The sequence below is a fragment of the Micropterus salmoides genome, unplaced genomic scaffold (assembly GCF_014851395.1).
Source record: "Micropterus salmoides isolate LMB-PRFRI ecotype aquatic unplaced genomic scaffold, ASM1485139v1 Ms_hic_scaffold_9, whole genome shotgun sequence".
NCBI lineage: Eukaryota > Metazoa > Chordata > Actinopteri > Centrarchiformes > Centrarchidae > Micropterus > Micropterus salmoides.
The window spans coordinates 19,325,828-19,341,627 of NW_024044681.1; the positions used below are offsets into that span (position 1 = coordinate 19,325,828).

The following is a 15,800-nucleotide window of genomic DNA, read 5'->3' on the forward strand; positions in this document are numbered from 1 at the left end:
CATTTGACATTAACTCAGGAGGTCTGTGATATTCTTGTCGAATTAGTGTCATATGTAGTGAACACATGTGGATACTTTGTATGAAAGTTAGAGAACTCTAGCTACAAAATTCAGCAAGTTATAGTTGCTGAAACAAAAAGTGTCACAACCATACCCGGTCTCCCCTACTTCATTCACTACTGCATTTCAGCTTTACTTGTCTGTACTGTTGGTGAGTTCAATCTTTAACAAAGCAACCTTCTGAAATCTAGTGAAGCAGTATAAAGTGAGATATACTCAAGTTAAATACAAATACCTCAAATTTGTACTTAAGTACATTACTTGAGTAAATGTACTTGGATTCTTTCCACCGCTGCTGAAAACACAAAACTGTTGAAATAGTTTTTTCCCCACACAATAAGGCTGCCCTCTAGTGGCCGAATGCAGCATTACATTACATTATTAATATTGCCTGTTACCCCAAATTATGACAATTTAATGATACAAAGAGGCGTGAACCTCCAATCTTTGCACAAGGCAAATCTTTATTAAGATTCTGATAACACTTGTGCTATAATAATCCCAGAGTCACAACAACATGAAACAGTCAATTTTGTCAGGGTTTGGTTTCAAATAAATGATTTACAGATTGTGTAGTGTGTAACCAATGTGTTTCCTGTCACCTTACAGTTTAGACTTTAAAATTTACAGGATAAACACACAGTTGTCTCTATGAACAGGAAGTTGGTTGCGTGTATTTAGGCTTCGTTCCTCCAAAAGGCACTCGAAAGAGATGCTTCCACTGAGCAGTTAAAATAAATGTACTCACTCACTATTCTTTCTAAATTGTTGAATTAACTAGTTAATATTAATGCCACCAATCTGACCTGAAGCGTGTGCAACTGTAGTGGAGTTCAAATAATTCTAATTTGTTCACTTCCAGTGATTTGCATACTTTGTCATAGCGCCTGATTCACAACAAATTAGAAACTTCATTAAATCTGCTCTTTCTGATGAGAGTCCAGGTACTGTCAAATGAGATGAGTGAAATGGCTATTTACATTTTATCAAATCTAAAAAATTATGTTCTTTCTTTGGAAATTTGGATTTAAAATGGAGGCATGCATTAATTGTAAATATGGATGTGACTGGATCTATAAAGCCATAAGTGTAAGAAGAGATTATGACCCGAAGGTGTCATGTAATGTCTAGGAGCAGGCTTCATATTCAAACAAACCCATAAAATCAGTTTCCAAAAGTATGGAGTCTGAAGGTGTTCAATATTTACAGAGTTCAATATTTATGAAAAAGAATTACAAGAAATTAAGTCTAAAATGATAAAGAAATGTTATTTCATCAGTCTTTTCATTAATTTTCAGTTCATAACAGAATGTTTTTTTTCTTCTCAAAAGTATGTTTTATATCATGGCATTTTCTTCCATCTGTTACAGTTTTATTTTATGCCACTTTTTTATTATTTACTAATGTTATATTTTATTTCAAATGTCACCTTATTCATGACAGTGACATCCCTTATTCATGACAGTGACATCCCGGCCCCTCACCTTCCATCCAGTCACATGCCCCCCTGCCTCTCTTAAGCTAGCTCTACGATATCAATCAGATTTTGCCTGTTAGCTTCTTTTAGCTAGAGCAACAACAATGTCACAGTTATTGTGAATTAGCCACCTTATTGCTCCCTCTAGCTAGTTAGCTAACTACATATGAGCAGCCTTGTTAGGCCAAGACTAGCTAAAGAGGTTTAGTTTAGTTACTCTTGTGCTCTAGCTAAGAGGAGCTGGCTACATTTGGTTGCAGTTGTTGAGCTATCTTAAGAGAGAGCATGTGATTGGCTGAAAGGCATGTCATGAAAAGTGACATTTTGAAAAAATGTAAAGGAGATAAAAGGGCATTTTGAAATAAAAATGTCTATAAAATAAAAATTTACTCCAATAAAACTATTATGAAAATAGGAATGAATTTTTCATAAGAATGACTCGAATTTTAAAACTTTCAATTATTTCACAAATTGTTTGTTCATTTGTATATTTTACATCATTTATTCATGATTTATTTCAAAATGTTTTAAAATGTATTTAATATTGAACACACTGGAGGTTCCATACAAAAGGCTTAAATGTCTTAACTGTTCTCACCAGCAAAACCAAAACAGAGTACTAAACATGAACTGGGTACCTACCATACTATTAAAAAAGTGGAGTTCATCCTCCACTTATGAATTGAGCCACTTGAATTTGTAGCGTATCATGTCTCTCACTGGATATAGTCCATACAAGTTTGCAATATTTTATGCATGAAAAGGAAGAGGCATGGGTCAGTTTTGGTATCACTGATTCAGATTTAAAATTTGTGTATTACAGTCATCTATCTATCTATCTATCTATCTATCTATCTATCTATCTATCTATCTATCTATCTATCAGTAAAGTGTGTAACTGAGCAGGGAAGTATTACATGTCCATGTCAGTCAAAAACCGGGCCTGGTGAGCAGCCAAAGTAAAAGACATCTCCACTGAAGTATCACCACCTGTCACCCAACATACCGCAGGTATGTGGTAAATCAGCAGAAGCATTGCCGGCTGCCCTTGGCGACCTCCTCAGAGGAATGGACAGTGTTGGGGACAAATCCGCTCTTTACACCCTCCCAGCCATCCTGGATCTTGATGTCCCCGCTCTGTACCAGCTCAAAGATGTCCCTCGTCAGATCCACAAACGCCTTATGAAAAGAAACAAAACCAGATTGACATACAGTCCCTTACATTATGCAGTTACATCAAAGTACATGTTCCTAAACGTATAGCGTTTTTGGGGATGAAGCCAAATGCACAATAAGAGAATAACAGCTTATATCATGTAGACTACATAAACAAAAAATCTCATCCACACCTTCTCCACGTTGATAGCTTCTCGTGCCGATGTCTCCACATAGCGCATCCCAAAGGCCCCTGCCAGCTTCTGTGCCTCCTGCAGGGTCACCTGCCGCTGGTCCTCAAGGTCACACTTGTGACCCACCAGCAGGAAGACGATGCTGTGCGGCTGGACATGGCTCTGGGCCTCCTCCAGCCAGTTATGGAGGTTCTGGAAGGAGCGGCGGTTTGTGATGTCGAAGAGTAAGAGTCCACCTACTGAGTTACGGTAGTAAGCTCTGGTGATAGATCTGGATTGATAAATAGGTTGTGAAATTAATTTTTGTAGCAAATTACAAACCCTACCACCATTAAGACTGTTGATTGTGGACAATTCTGCAAAAACCTGGATCACATTGATGTTTTTAAAGTTCTTTGTACAACTATATGTTAAAGGATAAGTCTGGAAATATAATTTATTTTTCTTACTGTCAAAAAATTCCATTAAAAGCCCAAAATACTGTGACACCACGATGGTGGAACGAGCTACCACACGCCATCAGAGCAGGGGCGTCCCTCTCTAACTTCAAGAAGCTCTTGAAAACTCATCTCTTCCGAGAACACTTCATCTTATAACACCTCTAACATGCACGTCCTGTGCTCTTCTTCTTCTATTCCTTACAATGATCTTGTATTGATTGCACTTTTTGTTAACTCTTACCTCCTTCCCTAGGTATTTACCCCATTGATGTGATATGTACTATGAGCTCTTACTACTACTTACTGCTGCTCTTACTAGTATGTATTGTCAGTTGTAGATTTGTATTTGATGCTCTGTTGATGCTTGTATGTTGTTCCTCAAATGTAAGTCGCTTTGGATAAAAGCGTCTGCCAAATGAGTAAATGTAAATACGTAAAGACTTATATGATGGTGAGGCAGACAGAGGTCAAAACCAGGAAAAGCAGTCTAAACAGGCAAACAAAGCCAATAGGGAGTAGGCAAAATACAAAAAAACAGGCATGGTCCAAGAAAATCAATCCAAAACACAGTTCACTTGACACGGGAATGAAGACGAACTGGCACTGAGACAAGGGAACACAGACTAAATACACTAGTGAGGGAATGATAACTAGACGCAGGTAAAAGTAATCAGGGCAGGGCTAACAAACAGACACATGAGGAATGACTATAGACGCGTTTCGACCAAAGGAACTATACCCCGGAACTAGGAACCTGTGGAGAAACTAAAAGGTTCCTTCAGCCCATTGTTGTGTGCGTTTCCACCGTGGTCTAAAGACCTGAGATGATTAGGCAAAAGAATCATTATTTGTAACCACGATCCATGAGTAAAATTTATAAATGAACATCAGATTTGATTGGCAGATAATGAAAAACTATAGGCAATGCTTGACCATTAAAACAGCTTTTTTGTGTGGGAGTGTAATGGAGAGACGCACGATAAAGTTTGTTACATATTTAAGAACAAACTGAATAAAGCCATAAAGTTCTTAAAGTAACTCCAGCACAGAGAAAGCAACACAAAAATAAAATTGCGACAGTTTGGAAGGTTATTAAAACATTTCCAGCTGACAAGAGCTGCAGATCAGCTGCAAACGCAGTGAGTTCCTTGAAAAGAGATCCCTTTTGGTCGAAACGTGCCGTATTTCAACATAAAACTGGAAATACAAAACTAAAACCCCAAACCATGACAAATACATTGTAGGTTTAGGTATTTTTGATGGGATTTGCTGATAATACCTGACAGTAGTATATTTCCAGCCCTATCCTTTAACCATGGTTAAGATATGGTTAGAGTTAGGCAATTAAACACTTTGATGAGGTGAGGAAAAGACTGGGGTAATAGTTAAAAAAGGAACATCACAATTTGGATAGTGACAGTACTCTGGTCTTCGGCATGAATGTCAACTTTGCTACACAGTTTTAGGGGGGATTATTTACAGCAGCAGTTCTTGACTCAGAAATGACTACAATGCCCATGTCCATGTGGGATATGTCACCCAGTGCAACAGTGTCAAAGTGACAAACTAAAAACGCACTTAACATAGATAAGCAACAGAAATCTGTGTGATATTTGTTTATAGGTCATGGTTCCATTTTGTGGACAGATGAAGAGAAGGATCAAAGAACGAGTTGTGTCTTTACCTGAACCTCTCCTGTCCTGCAGTGTCCCAGATCTGTAGTTTGATTCTTTTGCCCGGCTCGATCTCCACCAGACGGGAGAAGAAGTCCACTCCCACAGTTGGGTCTGACACCTGGGCGAAGCGGCCCTCGGTGAACCTTCGGATCAGACACGACTTGCCAACCGTGGAGTCTCCGATGACGATCAGACGAAACTGATAAAGCCATATTGTCTCCATGTCTCTCCAAAATAAAACCTGTGACAAAATAAAATCATCCACTCAGTCACTGTCATTCATGTTAGGGCTTCAAACATCATTGTTTGTCCAACCAACAATCAAAACCCAAATATAGCTAGCTTACTATCATATATGACAAAGAAGACATATCCATTTTTCCAATTGAGTAATCAATATTACTACATATTAGAATAATGTTATGCATTGAATCTTTTGAAGGGATTAAAATTGTTCAGTTGCTAATCATGCTGATAAAATGTTGAGAAATTGAAGTTGCATTTTGCATTTTGCAACTCAAAAACAAAATGTGCCTGTTCTGTCTCACACAACCACTGCAGCAATGATTTTCACAAAATCTGAAATTACATGAAGTCTTAACATGATGTCTCACATTTAAATTCATACATTTTTATAAGAAAGTAAATGACAATAAATGAAGCAACAGCTTAAGCAGAAGATGTGTTTAAATAGATTTAGATTTAACACAAATGTGCATTTAATCCATAGACTGTATTGATTACATGGATGATTCTTTTTTTTTACGGCAGCCATCATGAGGAGAGCGCAGGCTCAAATGATCTCAGCAGCGCCCATGTGATTTACAGTTGGGTGATCTAATTTGAGGGGAAGGGGGAGGGGGAGGCCACTCCTCTCCAACTCAATAAACAGTGGTGTAGCCAGTCTCCATGTGGATAGCAGACTGATTGTTATACAGCTATAACACACAATGAGGCCTAGTAGCTAGCTAAATATATGATTAATGAAGAGAATATAAACATGGCTGCTAGTTAATCATTTGACGGCAGTGACACTCATAAGATGTTCCACAAAGTTTTTTTTAAAAATGATGAGTGATTTGTTTGAATCATGAGGCCCAGCACACTTAGCCTAATGCTAGTATGAGTGTTTTTTACTTTCATGATTCATATTCAGGACAACAATCTAATAAAAATCAACAAATAGGCCTAAGGACCTACCTTAAAGTTCTCAGTACCTGTGAAAAGCAAACCCCATATCGATGATTATGTCTTTTAAAAATGCGCCTCCAAGATAGCAGTTGTTATGTTATTACTTACAGGAATAACCTGCACCAATCACATGCATCATGTTAACTAGGCCTCTATGTCTACCATCAACATTTGACCTGTTTGTGAAGCGTAAACCAGCCGGTTGAGTGATGATCTGAGCTGAAGGTTAATTTGAACAGGACTGTTGATATTGCCTTGAGGATCCGCGGATGAAATGGCAGCAGGACACAACAGCAGCATCTCTCTCACACACACACACACCATCCTCCTCGCCCTCATCAGCACCATTACCGTAACTGCACACACAGCAGCGCAGCAGCATACATCAGGGGGGTCCTGCTGCTGCCTTCAAAGGCTGTAGGAGCAAAAAAGTATGTAATTTAATTAGTGAACGCACATGAATATACTAATTTACTCTCATTTTGTAAATATTAACCTAATCCTTATTTGGCACAAAAATAAAATCACCCAACAACACATGGGTACATTTGCAATCGAGTATTGTTTATTAGTATTGTATTTATTTATTTACTCAAACTTGAACAAACGTTTAAAATTAAATTAAAATTAAAACAAATATACATAATTTAAGCAATAAAATGTGGGCTACATAAATAAAAAATGTAGAGCTATTATATTTTCCCCCGTTTAATCTCAAAATATTAGGCTACATATTTCAAATAGAAAAATAAATAGGCTACTGTTGGCTTAGGCCCATATAAACATACTTTAAATGTTATGATTTCGTCCTATAACTATATAAATCATGCCTATTTAAAGTAGCCTAGTTAAAATGAGCTCAACCTCGAACGACTACAACCGTAAAATGCATCTTACAAGTTAATGCATATGTGATAATAATCCAATGATTTAATATAATAGCAGGTATAAAACTCTAAATGGGGCGACTTTATAGCCTACTTTTGATACATAGCCTGTTTAAACTAATGTAGCCTACTTTTACTCAAGTAACATTTTGAATCCAGGACAATTAGTTGTAAGAGAATAAAACTGTATTATTAATACTTTTACTTACGTAAAGGTCCTCGTGAGCCTACCCAAGAAAATGCATGACAAATTCTGAAAACGATTTGTACGAGGACCACCTGAACGCACCAGCAGTGAAAAGCAGCTGAATTGGAGTTGCTCACATGAGCTGAGAGCCGTCAGTGAACTAAACGGATTCAGACTGTCAAGCGTGATTAAACGGATTTACTGAGGAGATTTTTACCGCATCTTTCTCAAACCTCGATAATGTTGGATGCTAATAACATTTTTCTCAGTGCTTCGGACGGAAGAAACTGTTGTACTAATACATTTTTCTACTGTCCATAACTTTAGACTAGCCTACTGCAGTTAACAGTTTTGTTGCGATAGGCTACTGTGCACCGGCAACCTTCAAAAAGTTGCTATAACTCTGTTGAGGAGTTGTTTTCTCTGCGGAGCTACAGCCATGCAGCAGGAGCTTTTATTCAAAGTCCTAGTTATCGGAGACTTGGGAGTCGGGAAAACGTCCATCATCAAGCGGTACGTCCATCAGATCTTCTCCCAGCACTACCGAGCCACGATCGGGGTTGACTTCGCCCTGAAGGTGCTGCAGTGGGACAATGACACTGTGATCCGGCTACAGCTGTGGGACATAGCAGGTCTGTTAAACTTCAACGACCCCATAACGTTACATCCTGGTTTACAGGCTTAATGTGCATCAGGTGACTGTTATAAATCTCTGCTTGTAGATCAGGATTTATTTTCTGTAGGAAACAGTGTTTGTTATGGGATCTTTGGAACAAAAAACCTTTTGTTTGTCCTCAAACCTGTTAAGTTCTTAAAGCTGCTTCAGCAAATAAGCTTTTGAAATCAATCTGAGCTGAGGGCAGTTAAAGTAAAGCAGGAGCATGTTAAAACAAAAACTGCACAGCAAAATATTTCCAACTTATCAAGTGATGTCTAAGTCCTGTTGATGCTGATAAAATGTTGATAAATTGAAGTTGCATTTTGCATTTTGAGACTCAAAAACAAAATGTGCCTGTTCTGTCTCACACAACCACTGCAGCAATGATTTTCACAAAATCTGAAATCTAAAACATGGTCTTTTCTTGACCTTGCTGGCTGCAGTTTTGCTCAATAATTTAAATCCTTTGAAGTGTAAATGAATGTGAAAAACACACACATGAAATTAGAATATTTACTTACTTATTTATTATAAGTCTTAACATGATGTCTCTTTGTCACATTTAAATTCATACATTTTCATAAGAAAGAAAATGACAATAAATGAAGCAACAGCTTAAGCAGAAGATGTGTTTAAATAGATTTAGATTTAACACAAATGTGCATTTAATCCATAGACTGTATTGATTACATGGATGATTCTTTTTTTATTACGGCAGCCATCATGAGGAGAGCGCAGGCTCAAATGATCTCAGCAGCGCCCATGTGATTTACAGTTGGGTGATCTAATTTGAGGGGAAGGGGGAGGGGGAGGCCACTCCTCTCCAACTCAATAAACAGTGGTGTAGCCAGTCTCCATGTGGATAGCAGACTGATTGTTATACAGCTATAACACACAATGAGGCCTAGTAGCTAGCTAAATATATGATTAATGAAGAGAATATAAACATGGCTGCTAGTTAATCATTTGACAGCAGTAACACTCATAAGATATCCCACAAAGTGTTTGTTTAAATCATGAGGCCAGTGCAGTAAGATTAATAATAATAACTGTTTTCCAATAGTCTACAATCAACTCCTTTCAAGTGTGTCTTGTTAAAAAATATAATAAGACAGACTGCTGCCCTAGAATACGTGAAAGAGACTTTTTGCAGTGAGTAATGTGAACTCCCAGCGACAGTTTATGTCCGTCCACTGGATGCCTGGGTCCCTCCCTGTCGTTTCATGCCTGGTTGAGGAATGTCGAGCTTGTGCCTGCTGTGACTCAAGTGATCCCATGCTCATAATATCTGCCACATGATCGAGGCTACTGTTGAATAAACACACACAAAGTCACATTCCCTATATTTGTCACTAATATATCATGCTATGAGTTAATTTTACAGGCTTGAAATGTGTCTTTACATAAGTATGTCTGTGTGTGTGTATGTGTGTCTGATGACTGTCCATGCGTCCCAGGACAGGAGCGGTATGGGAACATGACTCGTGTCTATTACCGGGAAGCGGTGGGAGCCATGGTGGTGTTTGACGTGACGAGGGCCTCCACGTTTGACGCTGTGTTGAAGTGGAAGGATGACTTGGACTCTAAGGTGATGCCTCTATAGTGGACCTACCTGTGGTCAACATCCAATAGAAAAGCACAAACCGAGGCCTTTCTGTCTCTCTTTACATTCTGTCCCTTTCAGAGCTGTAAAAAATCATACTATGTGATCCACATTTTATTCTACATATTTTCTTTGTAGTATTTCAATGGCCTTACTTGTTGTAGTCAGCTAAAGGTATCAATATGCTCAAAAGAACTAGTTTGCACTATATGTGATCCAATCATGTATGTGGAAAAAGTGTTTATAACTGTTTCAAAAGGTCACACTCAAAAATATAGGGTGAAAAGCCTGCTGTCATACAGAGGAGCGAGACGTGATCATCACTCAAATTGGTAAAATGGCCCACATGTCGGACAATTTTTCCTGGAAGGCACAGTGTTGCAGTAGTAGCTACACTTATACAAAAAACTGAAAGATTAGTAATTGTGTGAAAAATTAAAAAAAGAAAGTTCAAACCCTGTTTTCCTTTTCACCTTCACATACCTGGCCAATTGCAGGGTGAAGTGGGCAACTGGTTTCCGAAAAGTTATAGAAATTTTGAGTTCTGATGTCGGAAAGGTGTGTGGGGATGGGGTTTCAGATGCTATTTTACTATCCAAGAGGCACTTCCATTGAAGCATACCGACACCCTAAAGTGGCTATAATCAGTATGTTTATAATAACAACCTATCAAATGTAACAATAAAAAGTGACAATGTGAAAGGTGTTGCTTGTAGTGATGAACCTACAGAGAATTATCATTTATTTTACCTTTAGCCTTAGTCGAAGACTTGGTACGAGCATGACACCTTTACTTTGTACGGTTTATAAGACAATTTGTGTCTTGCTCTGAAAGTTATATTTGTTATTTTCTACATACCTAAAGATAGATATTACAAGGGTATTTTTTTACAACAAGTTCTGTTAGCTCTTAAAATAGCCTAAAAAGTACAACCAGCGTGTAACCCATCTTTCGTGTCTCCTAAGGTGACCCTGAATCATGGGAGGCCAGTTCCAGCTGTGCTCTTGGCCAATAAGTCAGATCAGCTGGGTTCCCAGCAGCCCAAACTCGACTCCTTCTGCAGGGAGAATGGCTTTGTTGGCTGGTTCGAGACCTCAGCAAAGGTACGAGAGGGGAAACACTGGCAATTACTGCAGTTTTTCAAATCAGTCAAATCAGTGGAAAAGACATTTGGAGCTAGACTGAGGCAGTGGTAACATTTTCCACAAATCATTTAGTGATTTTTATGCAAATTTGGTCCATGAATAAAAGGTTAGAGGGTTTTTTGATTAACCTCCAAATGGAAAGAGTGCTATTGTGCTGTAAAGGGGCTTGACTTGAAGCAAAGACTAAAATACTTAATTTGAGGCTAAATCACTGTCAGCTGCTCTATACATAATTTACACAGTCTGGTTAACTACACATTTTATGTTATTTATGTAAAATAAATGATACAGAAAAATTACTGTGCAAATACTAAAAGGTAGAAAACAATATTTGCTGTGCTCTTGAGAGACAAATAGAGAAACGTCTGCAGCCTGGTGTGAATTGGCCTTATGTTTTTCCACTCATCCAGAGCCCGTCTAATGAGTTACACACCAGGGTGCAAGTCAGAGACAGTAGTTAGTGAACGTGAAGGCTCAGCAGACAGGACAGAAACACGTTTTAACGGTGACATCCTGGCTACTCATTAATTTAGTGTGCAATATCAGAATGAAAAGGGAGATTGTCAATTAAGTCAAAAACAGACTTTTTGATATGCTGTATTTTCTATTCTGACTGTGATATGAGTTGCATTAGATATTTGTGGACTTGGCTACTAAACGGCTACAAGAGGCAGCACATTTTTTAACCTTACTACCCAGAAATCATGTAATATGCACACCACAAACAGCACATTGTCCTGCTTACCTGGCTGTAATCACATTACACCAAAGAAAGCCAAAAGGGTGAGTAAAGGAAAAATGCTCTTAAAGAGGTGGTATTATGGTTTTTGGCTTTTCCCCTCTCCTTTATTGAGTTATATATCTTTTTTGTGCATGTAACAGGTTTGCAAAGTGAAAAAGCCCAAAGTTCAGCCCAAAGGGAGTTCCCATCTCCCACAGAAAACACACTGCCTGAAAACAGCTCGTTTGTAGTCCAGCCGCTTCCCCTTCATCCCTGTAACAACACAGGGATGAAAGCTAAATGCACGTCATATAATGCTCACCAAGCGGCTACTCCGACACACCCTCAAAAACACCGGTAGAAAAACACTGAGCTGCAGCACACCTCTCCTCTCCCTTCCAAACACTAGCTACCCTCCAGGCAGTCAATGGACATAAAGTTGTTACTGTGATGTAGAGACAGAGCTCAGTTAAAACTTTATGGATGAAAGATACATTTGTTACAGATTAATAACTCACCACTCTGAAACTCTTGCTCCAGTCTATGTTGCTAAACTGGTATCGGGAACATACACAGCTGAACTGAAGCCGTGTTTACCGGATTTTCTGCTTCTGATTGGCTAGTAGTCCTTAACTAGGAACTGGGTATGTGCAGCTCCCAACAAAGATTATGTAGAGGCAAGATGTATCACTTCATAGCTAAAACGAAGCCTTCAACATACAGGGTAAAAAGAGGAGCTGCAGTATGTGCAGTATGAAGAAATATGGTGTTTTTGGAAAATTAAACCATGTAAACCTGTTCTGGTACAACCCCTAAATAAGATTTCTGAAAATGAGCACAATACCACCTCTTTTTTTGTTTTAAAGCAAGACTGTGAACGTTTGAAAGAAGAATTTACCCAGTCCTCCTATTATAAAAAAAAAGGTGAATTCTTAAGCAGTACATCTGACATATCTGACATATTAACTAGTTTGTTACATATTTTATTTTATTTTATTTTTTAACTGACATTGCTGAGTCAGTTTGCTAACTAAATTATTCTTCTCTACTTGTACTTCTGTTAAATCGTGGTTTATCATGACAGAAAAACCTTTTAATGGTTTTATCACAAAAGTAAAAGTAAAGGTCTTGGTCATACAGTACATAAGGGTAGTGTATCAACAACCTTGCTAGTAGCTCTGTGAGGCTTTACTTCACTGTGCTTTGAGCTAAATGCTAACATGAGCATGCTAAAATGCTCACAGTGACAATGCTAACATGCTGATGTTTGGCCAGTATAACGTTTAACATGTTTATTATCTTAGTTTAGCCTATTAGTTTGCTAACATTGGCTAATTAGCATGTATCTACAGATTTGCTGATATGTCATTATTTTTTCAGGTACCCCATTTGGTCAAAAACAAAAGTACTGGATTGAAATTTTGACCTGATGAAAAGTCAAGGGAAAACCAAAGTTATTAAATCCCCAAGAAACATTGAATATCTGTTGCAGATGTCAGAGCAATCCAGCTAATAGTTATCGAGATATTTTACACTGAACCACAAATGTCAACCTCATGCGCTAGATGAAAAGTCAAGGGATCTACAAAGTCAGTAGAGTTCATCTTTGTCAGTCCATTCAGTGGTTGTTGACATATTTCAGTCTGGACCAAAGTGGTGAGCCAATCGAGCAACGCCACTATGGCTGCTTGTGCTCTAGATAGAAAGTAAATGATTTCTTTACAGGGCTCTTCTTTTATACTCTCCCTCAGGAAAATGCAAACATTGAGGAAGCAGCGCGTTGCTTGGTAGAGCACATCCTGAACAACGAGGAGAGCCCGATGATGGAGCGAGACCCCAGCTCCCTCGTCTTGTCTGGATACAATAACGCCACGAAGGATCATCTCAACTGCTCATCATGTGTGAAATGATGACTCCTGACCAGTCACAGACAAGCAGGAAGTGAACACCTGTGAGGCTATGGCCACGGAGATAAGTTTGGCTCGGGGACTGTTTGTAAAAAAAATGCCTTAAAAAAATGTAAAACAGGTAGAGCTTTGTACCAATGCTCATGGACTGTGTTCCCACTGCAGGCCAACATGATATCTGACACACAAAAGTTTGGGTTTTGATGAAAATATACATTGGATCCTTGCAGATCAACAACAACGTCCTCTTCAGTCTTTTTGCCTCTGCCATTAGCTAACGTTATGTCCATTCTTTGTATAGCTTGCTTGCTGCAGAGTCATGTTGGAGTCCGATGGTACCGTAAAGTATTACGCCGTTGTCGTGATAGATTTCCTGCACTGGGATTCCAATGTTACATGCAGGTGCCCCGGGTCTAGAGTGGCAATGACAGAGACTCCATTCACCTTATTACAGGTCAGTGTACAATCAAACTTATTTTGAAGCTGTTGCTTTAACCTGTAGAACGGTGAATTGACATTTTTACACCTCAGTTTTTTTAAAATCTTTTGAAAAAAGTCCCCCCCCCCACCACCATTTCCAGTCATCATGCTAAGCTACGCTAACTGGCTGTAGCCTTGTATGTAATGGACAGATTAGAGAGTGGTATCGACGTACTTCGTCTTCTATTCAAACTGTTCAGTAATCCTTGTTTTTGTTTTTTTGCTCAGTTACTGAGCGAATTATCAAAATTCCACAACATCTGTACACTAAAATGGTTCCACTATGTTAAAACTTAGCAGTAAAATGAGCAAATGTAAACTGTCTAACGACTTGACGATGGTCACCTACTGGACAGATGTGTCAGACAGTTAACTAGCCTCCTATCTGTCATTACAAAGGTTGTATTATCCATCTGCTGAAGACCACAGCCTTATTTCTTTGCTAATGCTTATGTAAGATTAATCCCTTAATGCGTTATTAATACTAGTGTTGTAGTACTTGAGATCGGTTGTGGTCTCAACCAATGCAACCAATAACCCTAATTAAAAAAATTTTGTTACAGTTAATGGCTGTCACCCCTCCCCGCCATTGTAAGCATGGAAAAGCAGTGTTTGTATGTGGGTGTTTTAATGGGAATGTGAATCTTTCAGATCAATTTGAGAAGTACCTATGATCTCATTCAACATTTTATTGCATTTCATGTATTGTTTGGAACTGGTCTTGGTCTCGCCCTCCGTCGGTCTTGGTCTCGACTTTGTCTCAGCCCCTAAAAGTCTTGGTCTTGTCTTGGTCTCGATAAAGTCTAGTCTTGGTCTTGACTTGGTCTCGGTTTGGGTGGTATTGACTACAACACTAATTAATACACACCAAGATACATCCTGTGTCTTCTTAATTGGTCTGCTAATATGAAAAGAGATTTTCTTACACACTCGATCATAAATTGATGGACTGGAAAATTTATTCTTGCATGCAGTCGAGAAAGAGAATCTTTTGCAGTCAGTAATAAACATAAATGTTGGAGAGGTAATCGAGGAGAGTCAATTTAGCAGATGTGTCCAGTAAATGGACTATTCGATGAGTTAATAAAACCTAAAGGCTATTGGTGGGAGTGAGAATTTCTTTAATTAGGAATAGCAGTGGTAATTTGTAAACCACTTTACAACATCTGTGGTTCTTCCAGTACTACTCTGTCTTTTCATGATATAGTCGCATCTCCTTCTAGCTAAGCAATCATTTCCATTTCATTAGAGTATCTATGTGTGGTTTCAGTCTATAATGGTTGACATTTCATCCTCAAAAGGTAAATATTTTACTCAAGATATAAATAATTTTGATAGCAAACCCGACTCACTGTCAATTTATTATCTCTATAATTGGTATGACGCATTTTATTCAACCCTAAAATCAATTTCTTGCCAGTCAAAAACATGGTATTTGTTGCTCTTTTCAGCACGGAGACGACAGAAAAGCCGCCTTTGTTGAGTCTGCCTGGAGTGTTATTTGAAATTCCATGTTTTCAGATTAGCAATTTGCTTTATAGTGAACTTCATCCCTTTGATGTGTAATAGCCTGGACTTGTAATGCAACACATTTGTAACTGCATTCTCTGTGGACCAGACTACATGCAATAAAAAATGTATTTGTGGTGCCAAATACTGCGCAGTATGTTTTCAGCAGCGTCGTACATTCAGGATCTTTGCGTGAATCAAAAGTCTTTTTTCACCTTATTACAGGTCAGTGTACAATCAAACTTATTTTGAAGCTGTTGCTTTAACCTAAGCCCTGCTTTAACCTGTAGAACGGTGAATTGACATTTTTACACCTCAGTGTTTTAAAATCTTTTGACAGAAAAAAGTCCCCCCCACACCACCATTTCCAGTCATCATGCTAAGCTACGCTAACTGGCTGTAGCCTTGTATGTAATGGACAGATTAGAGAGTGGTATCGATGTTCTTCGTCTTCTATTCAAAGTGTTCAGTAATCCTTGTTTTTTGTTTTTTTGCTCAGTTACTGAGCG

The 15,800-nt window shown here is 38.4% G+C and overlaps 2 protein-coding genes across 4 annotated transcripts; one reads left to right on the plus strand and one right to left on the minus strand.

Annotated features, from left to right (window-relative positions):
• Positions 1-505: 505 nt before the first annotated feature.
• Positions 506-6,531, minus strand: LOC119896044 (ras-related protein Rab-39B-like). Its single transcript, XM_038709518.1, has 4 exons — positions 6,203-6,531; positions 5,011-5,243; positions 2,887-3,157; positions 506-2,716 (listed from the first exon to the last, which is right to left on the minus strand). The coding sequence occupies exons 2-4, from the start codon at positions 5,223-5,225 to the stop codon at positions 2,561-2,563; spliced, it is 642 nt and encodes a 213-aa protein (XP_038565446.1). The 5' UTR covers positions 5,226-5,243; positions 6,203-6,531; the 3' UTR covers positions 506-2,560.
• Positions 6,468-14,419, plus strand: rab38c (RAB38c, member of RAS oncogene family). Of its 3 annotated transcripts, none has more exons than XM_038709521.1 (5): positions 6,468-6,576; positions 7,663-7,899; positions 9,383-9,513; positions 10,495-10,632; positions 13,147-14,419. In XM_038709521.1, exons 1-5 carry the CDS (start codon positions 6,468-6,470, stop codon positions 13,303-13,305), a joined length of 774 nt encoding a protein of 257 aa, XP_038565449.1. In that variant the 3' UTR covers positions 13,306-14,419. The 3 variants fall into 3 exon arrangements, with proteins under 3 accessions (XP_038565449.1, XP_038565448.1, XP_038565447.1); XM_038709520.1 differs by lacking the exon at positions 6,468-6,576 and having other exon boundaries at positions 7,348-7,899; positions 13,147-13,346; positions 13,604-14,419; XM_038709519.1 differs by lacking the exon at positions 6,468-6,576 and having other exon boundaries at positions 7,350-7,899.
• Positions 14,420-15,800: the final 1,381 nt, after the last annotated feature.

Bases quoted from the DNA above. Each gene is read 5' to 3' on its own strand.
- LOC119896044 (XM_038709518.1), bottom strand. From the start codon at position 5,225: ATGGAGACAATATGGCTTTATCAGTTTCGTCTGATCGTCATCGGAGAC. The intron at 3,158-5,010 runs GTAAAGACACAA...TTATCAATCCAG, and splicing joins GCAGGACAGGAGAGGTTCAG to ATCTATCACCAGAGCTTACT. The intron at 2,717-2,886 runs GTGTGGATGAGA...TCTTTTCATAAG, and splicing joins AAGCTATCAACGTGGAGAAG to GCGTTTGTGGATCTGACGAG.
- rab38c (XM_038709521.1), top strand. From the start codon at position 6,468: ATGGCAGCAGGACACAACAGCAGCATCTCTCTCACACACACACACACC. The intron at 9,514-10,494 runs GTGATGCCTCTA...GTGTCTCCTAAG, and splicing joins AGGATGACTTGGACTCTAAG to GTGACCCTGAATCATGGGAG. The intron at 10,633-13,146 runs GTACGAGAGGGG...ACTCTCCCTCAG, and splicing joins GGTTCGAGACCTCAGCAAAG to GAAAATGCAAACATTGAGGA.